Source organism: Haliotis cracherodii, unplaced genomic scaffold (genome assembly GCF_022045235.1).
Source record: "Haliotis cracherodii isolate W230 unplaced genomic scaffold, xgHalCrac1.p SCAF_6, whole genome shotgun sequence".
Lineage (NCBI taxonomy): Eukaryota > Metazoa > Mollusca > Gastropoda > Lepetellida > Haliotidae > Haliotis > Haliotis cracherodii.
The window spans coordinates 65,658,229-65,669,547 of NW_027266319.1; the positions used below are offsets into that span (position 1 = coordinate 65,658,229).

An 11,319-nucleotide genomic window follows, 5' to 3' on the forward strand; every position below is an offset into this window, starting at 1 on the left:
AACTGAAATATTGCTGAGTGCGGCGTTAAACAAAGAAAGAGAGAAAGAAACAACAGTTTTATAGTTTGTTTGTCACCATACCCTGACGATCTTGACGTTCACCGCACCAACGACTTAAGTTACACGTCCCAACACACATGCTCTGACGCTCTATTGTTAGCTTTGCAACATATTTGATATGTATTTGAGTACTAGTTTCATTTCTATACATCTCGGAAGCTTACCCACTGTCGCCGCTGGGTGAATATATACCAATTTTACTGACTTTTGATATCACCACTGTATTTTTGTGTGTGATATTAACCGCTGCCATCATATTATATATATTGAAATTGAATATTGTTCTACCACTCTATTGTTTACTGCTATTGTTATTGCTATGCAGTAATTTCTATTGATTTGTAAACTTAGTGAATTTTGTGATACATTTGTTGATTGTATACCACTCGTTGGTTGTTTCTCGGTTTCACGCTAAGTTCTATAACTTAGAGATATTTGTTGGGTTAACATATGGTTTCAGTTTGGAAATCGATACGTAAACAATGGAAAAGATTAATTGTCACTGAAAGTTTTGGAAAATATAATTGTGGTTCATGATCATGTTGTTGGTAAAACAATATAAAAAGTCTGCAACTAAAATTACATTGTTGCAATGTGTGTGTTCTAAAAATACTTAGGCTCATAGTTTTAATTATATCTGGTTTGCAGATGGAGCTGAAACAATATCTGGTCTCAATACAAAATACCAAAATTATCTGCGCGTGTCGTTTTCAGAACAGTTTAATTTCTATTGCGACTACTTGAAAGTCAGTATTTGCATTACAAGACAGTTTTATGAGTGAGTGAGTTGGGTTTAACGCCGCTTTGAATAGTATTCCCGTTATATAACGGCATGTCAGTTTAAAGTTAGTGGAAAGCTCGTTACCAATTATGAACCTGAAGAGGAACTACAAGAAACAACACAAAAGGTCTACATGTGTTGAAATGGGATTCGTTTAGCTAATCTGATAAGAAATGATTTGGATGGTTTTTCACCTTGGAAGTCAGGATGGGTGAAAAAAGATTGACACATGACTAACGTGAAAGATCAATTTTGCCCATGGACCACATCCGTTAAACCTATGACCTCGTGCAGATCCGGGTCAGAATTGGTCTTTGCTTGTCGTAAGAGGCGGTTGGTGAGCATCGTTGACGGTGTTGATTCAAATCATCGTATAAGTTGCACAGATCGATGCAGATGTCAGTTAGTGAATTGCCTGATCCAAGTTTAATTGTTTTCAGGCTGCCGTCATATAACTTGAATATCGCTGATTGCGGCGTAAACAACAAACAAAATACGAACAACACGTAAAAGCTACGAACCAGATTCAGTTGCATAACATTCGTTTTTCGTAAAATTGTAAAATGCCGATCCTCAATAAAAACAGTTTATATTCTGGAATAACCGTGTTTACATGGACAGATTTCTCCAATAATAACAAACTAATGTTGCTTTTATTTAAGAATGAAAATACATTTAATGTCAGTTTATGATATTTTCAAACACACACAAAGTAACAATTGAAGGTGTTAAAAGCTGACTAAGTTGTAACGAAGAATGCGCCGAATGTACAATGTCCTAAACATGTGTAAAAACTTTTATCCAGCAGAGCTCACTGCTGCGGACATCGCAAAACTGTTTCGTGGGTTCGTAAATATTCATGAGGTGTTCCTATCATGGAACATGTCCCGGAAGGCTTGAGGTGATGGGCTTGCTTGTCTTATATCTGAGCTGCCTTCCATTGTAGATACAATTTCAGGTTCATATGTGCCTCGACTTTTATGATCAGAAGGATGTGTACTATGGAAAAAGCCGACTGAGTGTTATTGCCTCTCAATCTGAAGCAAGATATTTTGATTTAGAACTATTTTCGTAAAACTAGGAAGGATGACTGGTGACCCTATTCAAACATCATTGACTTCGTGTACCTATCGTGGTGGTAACGTCGCAATACATAATTTGTGAAGCCATTTCCCATCAATATAGCAAAACAAGAATGACAACAAAATTGGGCCCTCACGCAAGTACTGACTTTATAAAATGCTCATGATGTCAGTCACTGGATTGTCTGGTCGATTATATACAGACAGCCGTCATACAGCTGGAATATTGCTGAATGCAGCGTTAAACAACAAACAAACACTTGATGGGAACAGGTGACCATGACCCCTGAGGTGCAAAGCTCGCTTTGAAGCGAAAAAAGCACTTTGTCAATAGGCCCGCAATTGGGAAACGATGACATGCATCAACCAAGTCAGCGAGCCTGACCACCCGATCCCATTAGTCGCCTCTTACGACAAGCACAGTCGCCTTTTACAGCAAGCATGGGCGCTGAAGACCCCGGATCTACCCCGGATCTTCACGTGTCTCCTATGCTGCTCATAATGAATTCCGATACTATTTGGAGAAATGTCAAGTACTTTGTTTGCAATGTTAACGTTTTGGGCTATTGTATTTCGACTTGTTCAGATTCCCTAACCGCAATCATTTTTCTTTCTTTTTCGAAAGTTTCAAATTAATGATGGTATCAATGTACTTGTATTTATAAGAAATGCTCATCGTAATAGTGTATTTAATCATGTGAGGTGAGGTGAGGTGAGGTGAGGTGAGGTGAGGTGAAATTGGGTTTAACGTCGCGTCCAAGATTATTGCACTAATATAGCGACGTGCATGCTCGTGTGTGTTTATGGCTGTTTGTACTGATGCCGATTTATAGTGCCAGCCCTCCTGAGATACCACGCCGACCAGTCCTTGTTTTAGCCCCTTCATGCCCAGCGCCAGACAGGGTAGCAACAAGTACCATCTTTAAACGTCTTTTGGTATGACGCGGCCGGGGGTCGAATCCGGACCTTCCGCTCTCCGGGCGGACGCTCTACCACTAGACCACGGAGGCGGTCCGTAATTAATCTTGGGACAGGTTGACACATAAAGGTGTCTCAAAAAGGGCTGGTGTGTTTCATTGCAACCTCCCCTGGATGCACCGACTCGACCCAAGCAGCTGGTTTGACAATCTCATCCAAATCAGATCTTTTACTCTGCATGAAATCTGAAATCACTGCAAACCAGTTGAGACTCTGGGAGTATCATATAAAAAGTAGGTTGAATGGCGGAAATAATTCCACGAACACAATATTTGGGAATCATAGGTGCTCTTCAGTAATTGTCTAGCGAACATTTCAGGAGACAAATGCAGTTAATATTTGTTACATGAAACACAATTGTGATTAATTTCTTTATCAAAAACGCAAAGCTAAACAATTTCGTAATGACATCTTTATCGTGTGTATAACATGAGATTAAAGCATTAAAACAAAGAGGAAGTCCAGAAATTAGGCCCACCACTCCTACAAAACCCCGTGAATCCAGAAGCACCCTATTCTGAGTCAATGCATTGATAAAGGACAATAATTCTTCACTCGGGACTCTCGTTAATCCAAAAGGTTTCACTGGACACTGATCCGTTCGTTCACAATATCTCATGTCTAGCCTCGTATAACTTATCTAAAATTCCAGGCGATAACACTAATATAGCATTGAATTTCGCCTCCCATCTTTGTTCTTGGTTATCACGAGTGTTTATTTCATATACCAATTACCAAGCCGTTGGTTATGTTTATGTGGCCGCTGGAATACACTATATCACCCAGCTTGTGGACGGTACATTGCTCCACCGCTATACTCTCAACAACGTCTCTTGGATCCCCTTCATGTGTAGGGGCACCTCCCTCCATTTCGACGTATATGAAATACTGGGTATTTCGCTTGAAAAATCTGGGTTCACGAAGCCAGTATTGGAAAATGTTATGCTTTCCCGATGGTTCTGTCTTGGATGAAAAAACTGTCTCGCGTTTAACGTCCATAAAGTCTGCTGCCCGATCACAGATTCTGATGTGATAGACTAGTTCTTTATTCTGGTCGTGTCCATATAAGGAGACGCCATACAAAATGCCGTCATGGGAACAGGAAACATCAGTCCTTCCCCAAAATGACCGCTTCCTTGTCTGGGGCATCTTCCGGTGGTCTTTATAAAACATAACGCTGTGAGTTGGTTTAGCAGATCTCCGGATGAATGGAGACGGGTCTTTCTCAGGACACAGTAAACATGACATAATTTTGACGTTTTCCGCATCTGTCAAAATCCCTCTCGGCACAACGTTGTCAACGTAATAGTCCTTCTCCATACTGATGAAGGGAATCCCGTAGACTGTTTCACCCAAGATCGATCTGAGGTTCTTGGGAGTGATCTCCCTTCCTTTTCGGCCACATTCGGCCTCCACCCATGCCATGGCAGACTGGTACACGTTTTCAGCTTTGATAGAAAGCTCGTCAACCAGGATGACTTTGTCAAAGCAGTCATGACACAACTGTGTGAAGCTTTCATATCCAAAGGAGATGTCACCAAACGCAATAACACGATCGAATGCTTTGTCGTAGAGATCCTTTTCGTCAAACCTGTGCGCATGCTCGAGGATGAGGCAGGCATTTTCAGGTGACAGACACTCCTCTAAGTAGGTGAGGCACAGAGTCTCTAGACCCCTCACGGCGTACTTCTTGGCCAGGTACAGCAACCCAGTCACGTTCTCCAGTGTCAGATGAACGTCGTTTGTATACAAGAACCTGTAAATGAAAGTTTCCATTTAAGTCACAGAAAAAGACGTATTCATAGCATAAATCTTTAACTCATGAGCTTGAAATCAACCAAATCAAAATTTCAGAATACGAACAAATATTAAGATTCAAAACTTCAAAATCGCAGCCTCATTCAAAAGAGCCACTGAGCGCTCTCAATATCGTTATTGGAACCAGAAGACTGTTTCAGCTGGAAAATATGTTATCCCAAATAATAGACGACAGGGGTGTGTGGGGAGGTTTGAGGTGGGTAGGGGTATTTATTATAGCTTTATAAGAGGGTCGTCACGATTTGACGTTAAATCTAAACTCACTCATTCATAAGAGGGATGCAAACATGTTCTCCCAAAGCTAATCAGTATAATATATCAATTGATGCAGTATAACTATATTAAAAATCCACTTACGTTAACATCTCGGAGAATGTGTCTGCATCTACATCTGATATCCTGATGACGTCTCTCTCTGCCAGAGGGCCACACAACATGGCTTCAAACACACAGCTGCGACTGATGAGCACGTAGCTGTGAGCTCGAATGGGCGTCTCCTGTTTGCCAACCCGGAAGTGGACGTCACAGTATTTCTCTGTTTTCAGCATGTGGAGATTGCTTTCTGCTACATTCCTCCCGCTCTGCCAGTTTTCAACAAACCCAGAATTAGCAGCCATAGCAGCAGTAGATGATCTGATAAAGAAAACATAAACGCTCAGCTGAGGAATGACCGAATGTTGTTTAAAGGCGCATTAGCAGTCACGCGACCTGTATAATCTCGTGTGGGACGATCAGTGATTGACAGCACGAACTACCAAGCCGTCAGAGGATAATGAGTGAGTGAGTTTGGTTTAACGCCGCTTTGAACAGTGTTTCAGTTATATCACGACGTGTCGGCTTGATGTGGGAGGACACAGCGAATTGATGCATGTCTCAGACGGTACCAAATTGGTGAAACCCAGGGTATGGTGCTGACGAACCTAGAAACATAATCAAGGCGAGCTGAGATTCGAACCTACTATCATAGTGAGTGAGTATGGTTTTACGCCGCTTTTAGCAATATTCCAGCAATATCACGTCGGGGGACACCTCAAATGGGCCTCACACATTGTACCCATGTCGGGATTCGAACCCGGGTCTTCGGCGTGACGAACGAACGCTTTAACCACTAGGCTGCCCGACCGGCACCCAAACATCATAGATTACCCAAGACCTCAATTTAAGATTGTAACCACACGACCCTTATTTTAGTCGATTCTAACAATTATAATGGTTTTGTATGGGTATCAAATGAGAATTACATATAACCTAAATGAGAATCACAATGCGAATAATACAAGAAGCCAACTTTGGGACCGGCCATTTGTTATTCTGGTGGTGGGTGGGCTGGGATTTTGAAGAAAAAAATAATGATGCTTCAGAAAAAAATGCTTGTCACAAAAATTACGATGTTGCGAGGTGTTTTTCTCATACACGATTCACTCAGGCCCACAGTTTCAATTTAAAAAATATCTGGTTTTTTTTGTAGCTGTAGCTGAAAACAAATATCTAATCTCGATAAAAAATGAACCCAACGAATTAACTGACCCCCTCATTAGCATAATCATATTTTACGTGCGCTTCGTCTATGAGATCTCATTCAAAATACACACTACTATTCATGAGGGGGTGACTTTTGTTGTACGTCGCCTTTAGCAATATTAAAGCAATATCACGGCAGGGGACACCAGAAATGGGCTTCACACATTGTACCCTTCGAATCGAACCCGGGCCTTCTGGTGATGACATGAACCAATTTGTTTCCCAACCAGGATATCTTGTAAAACTACCATGGCAGTCGTTATAACCTTTCAGTGACATAATATTCCTTATTTATAGGTGATACCCGTTACAGGTTAATTCCATAGATGTACTTTTACAGATTCCTGTTTTATGGCAGGCATGTGGTGGACATTTCCAAATCTTACGCAAAAGTGACAAAAATGATGACCTAGTATGCAATTCCCTATTCTCACTTGTACGATACGTTTCCGTGTTTTTCAGGTGAACAATTGACTTGCCTTTGCAGGTGTTTGTGGCGGGTGCCACACGTGGGACAGGATACACTCACCTTTTCGCGAAAACCTGGTATAATCTCTATTTGATTGTGATTCATAAACATGCTCATGATGTAGTCTGAATCGTAGAATCGTAGAGATTGATGAAAATGGAAAGAATTTTGTCAATATATCAACTTTCGATATTTATCATCAAAAGATAAGAAGCTCAAAAGCTAAACATCGCTCTCGTAAGCTTAACCCTCGAGTTGAAAGATGAAAAATCTTCAGCCCATACTGGCTCTCGAAATACATTTATGAAATTTTTTTTTGAAAATGAAATGCCTTAAGTTGTTATTCACATCTGTGTGTTTTTAATGGGTTTTTAGCCGTTTTTTTAGAAACTGGAATACGAGAGCGACGTTGAGCTCTGGAACTCTAGGTGACTTAAAAGCTTAACTGTGAAAATAACCCACTGCATAGATACAAATATTTACATTTAAAAATTATTTTAAACGCTTCGACACTAAAGGATAGAAAGCTCTAAACATGTCTTTCGTATTACATATGTATCAATCTTAAATTGAAAGCTAAAAAGATAAAAAAGATCACAATTCTCCAATTTTAGGTGGCTGTGCTGAAAATGCTGAAATCGCGTTATTTAGTACTGCCTTGCGTTTGTAAATTCTTATTAAATGTTGAAAATTCAGAACTGATTCAACCGTATCAGACACAAGTGCACAAGTAAAACATTGGTGAATTCAAGTTTAACATAAATCACGTCAGCGGTAAAACCTTGAAATTACAGAGTAATTTGGTTTTACAAATATGCCCCTCAGCTGCCTGCTCTTAAACTGACAAGATTTACACATAAAAATAGTATCGATAAATTCATCCTCGGAGTAACGTTTTTTGCAAGTAGATTATCTGCAATTAGGGCGTTTTGCTTTATCCTGTCAAGTATATACACTTTATAGTGAGTGAGTATGGTTTTACGCTGGTTTTTTTGCAATATTCCAGCAATATCACAGTGAACGACACCAGAAATGGGCTTCACACATTGTACCCATGTTGGAATCGAACCCGGATCCTCGGCGTGACAGGCAAACGCTTTAACCACTAGACTACCCCACCGCCCCTGTATACGTTTTAAGTCGCTTTAACAGGTGTTTGGTGGGTAAACAGTTGATGCTCTCTTCATGTTGAAATTGTTTTTCCTTGATCAACTCTTAAGGCATTTATAGGCATATTAACAAACAAAAACCATTAGGTTTCTGTGTTTAGCTCTGAGAACAAAGAAATGACACGCCCTTTTAACTTTAAAAACATCTGCATAGCGTTTTGTGCTCTCTATGGAGAGGGTGTTTTTATATATTTTTACTATAAACTATCTCATTATTTAGAGAAGGCAGGCTGTATGCCTTTTAACTACTATTCACCCTTTTCTTACAATCTTTATCATACACATTACTAGTCCAAGACTCTACTTACAGTATCGTTATATTTTATTTCAAAGAGACATATTGTCATGGCTAGGTCAGATCTGTTAACTACTTATTGATAATTCAGACCTTAACATAGTTTTTAAATCTTGCCTGCCAATTGGAATTGCATTCCTGATGTGAAACATAGAGCCTATATCCCTGATCATGAACAAATCATGATTTGGAATGCATGTACAAAGCGCAATGACAATGTTTCTACTGAGGGCATAATATATGCATGAACGTGAATATTTGTGTTTGATAATAATAATAACTGAGAAGTTGTAATTTCTGTAATATTTCCACGTGAGTGCGTCAAAAGACAAGATTTTAAGCATCAGTGTGACAAAATTAAGCTATTTTCAGGCTAATGTCGCCCTTGTATATTTATATCAACCTACGAAATAGTAATTGTAAACACGGACCAAAATCAAGGCCCATGTACATTTGAAGGTATACAACAATATGACTGAATTGACAAAAGTAAATCCGATATCTCGGCATTAGAAATTGGCACTAGTTAGGCCTGTGGTCCTTGCCGTTCTACCCAATAGTTAACGTATCATAAGGACCAGTAGAAATTTGCCATTTTTAAGGGTTTTGATATATGTTATCATTATAAGGACTAGCAGACTAAAACTGTTAGTTTCTAGCGCTGTATCTGTGATCTTTCGCAATAATACGACCTTCAGAGTACGGGAGATAACTCATCACCAAAACAACATAAGGCTCCCATGTATTTAGTGAGTTGTTTTCTATCGGGCTTGAAGTCTGAGGTAATAAATCATTGCACTGGAAGTACATTTGCCAACTAAGACAAGACACACTCTCGTCTTCAAAAGGTCCTGATCATGAGCTCTGGATTATAGAATCCAGTCCGCTGTTGATCAAACATCGGAGACCCAAAAAGGTTGTACGACATGAAACATTCGGGAACGAGAACCGGGTCGTTCTATATTCTGAAAACAAACCAATAAACAACCAAAGACATAATTTCCGACAGATACATCGCACATGTCACATATCTAACCAAATCAACTTACTGATATAATACCTTGAACACACATCCACAAAAAGAATACGTTCGAAGGTAACCGTCTCGTCTGTGGTAAACAAGGTGAAGGTGAATCACGTGACACCATATGGACCAAGCTCCTTAGCGATCATGGCGCTGCCATTGAGCTTACGATTGACTGTCAAGGGACCTCACAGGTGTACAATTGTCTGTAAATAAGGCCGTAGTTAGCTTTTTTTCACAGGGGTAGCAAATAAGATTATTCATTTTTTATTCAAGTTAACTTTCACAAGGAATAATGTTTTCTGTGTGTGTATTTATGACTGCTGCACATACAGCCTGTCTGCCTTGGTGCAGCACCATACCCGAGTCTGGTTGTCCTGGTGTGGCATCGTACCCGAACCATAACCTTGCTGTCCTGGTGTAGTATCAAACCCGGACCCTGGCCTGGCTACCCTGGTGCAGCATCATACCCGAGTCGTCGCCTGACTGTCCTGGTGTAGCAACAAACCCGAACCATGGTCTGGCTATACTGGTGTATCATTATACCCGAACCATTCCTGGCTTTACCGGTGTAGCAACATCCCCGAACTGTTGTCTGACTGTCCTTGTGTAGCATCATACTCGAACCATGGTGTGACTGTTCTGGTGTAGTAATGAGCCAATTACATTCGTGGTCGTGCGGCAGAGATTAACGGGGTAGAATAGGTCTTCAGCAACCCATGCTTGCCGTGAAAGGTGACTATACTTGTCGTAAAAGGCAACTAACGGGATCGGGTGGTCAGGCTCGCTGACTTGGTTGATGCATGTCATTGATCCCAATTGCTCATGATATTAATCACTGGATTGTCTGGTCCAGACTCGATTATTTACAGACCGCCGTCATGTAGCTGGAATATTGCTGAGTGCGGCGTTAATCTACAAACCAAACCAAACCTTTACGCTTTCATGGTGCATATAACGTCACATTTTAAGATATCTGTTGAAATACACTCTTTGTCGATTTCTATCGCATTTTCCACCAAACTGTATCACCACCCAAACTTTTAATATTGTAACTTGCAGCTCTTTATTTTGTCACATATAATTATTGTACATATCATGATTTGAAATCCAAATATATGCTTCCGGACAACTGAGAATGAAGTTCTTTTTATCTTTATATCAGCTTCCGTGATGCTGCGTCAAGCCAGCTGTCTCAATCAGTTGATTAATGTTATATTAAACCTCTGATTAACCAATCAGAATCGCGTATTTCCAAATTCATGATATACTATCCATTAAAGTGATCTGACTCAACTATAATTTAGCCCATACGTTCCATCCCCGCAGTCCTAAATTAACATTACCAAATTTAATTTATGACTAAGTCCAGGAAGGGCGTCTTCAGGTTAACACGGGGTAATGGCGAGTTTGAATCCTTGATTCGACTCAATTATAACACAACAAAATATGCTCACTAAAGTGGTGAAAGATGTAAAACCGGACCTGTTCAAAGAGACGGGGTAGAAAAGGTCTTCAGCAACCCAAGCTTGCTGTAAAAGGCGACTATGCTTGTCGTAAGAGACGACTAACGGGATCGGGTTGTCAGGCTCGCTGACTTGGTTGATGCATATAATCGATCCCAATTGCGTGGATCGATGCTCATGATATCAATCACTGGATTGTCTGGTCCAGACTCGATTATTTACAGACCGCGGTCATATAGCTGGAATATTGCTTAGTGCGGCGTCAAACAAACAAACAAACAAACAAACAAAACAAACAATCAAAGAGACATTGAACCAAACTTACTCATTCACCGACTACCGGCCGTATTAACATCCAAAAATTCAATTTTTGAACACGGATCCTGGTACATCGAACATATGACAAACATTAAAATTCAATATGTTAATTGATTTAATGTTTCACTCAAAGTAAATTCTAACATGCTGAATATTATCTGGACCGAAGACAACGTTAATCTAAAAACGCAATGTTTAGGCCTACACAATGAGGTCGTATGTGTCTGCGTGGAGCCATTTACATTGCTAAGCAGAGTTAGACTTCGGAAAGCCTCCATCGTCGCTGATTGGTATGCCTGTAGCACGCGGCATTGAGGGAGCTGAAAGACAGAACAATA

The 11,319-nt window shown here is 40.2% G+C and overlaps 1 protein-coding gene across 1 annotated transcript; it reads right to left on the reverse strand.

Annotated features, from left to right (window-relative positions):
* Positions 1-3,586: 3,586 nt before the first annotated feature.
* Positions 3,587-9,321, reverse strand: LOC139446606 (BTB/POZ domain-containing protein 6-like). Its single transcript, XM_071227891.1, has 3 exons — positions 9,245-9,321; positions 5,077-5,373; positions 3,587-4,657 (listed from the first exon to the last, which is right to left on the reverse strand). Exons 1-3 carry the CDS (start codon positions 9,319-9,321, stop codon positions 3,622-3,624), a joined length of 1,410 nt encoding a protein of 469 aa, XP_071083992.1. The 3' UTR covers positions 3,587-3,621.
* Positions 9,322-11,319: the final 1,998 nt, after the last annotated feature.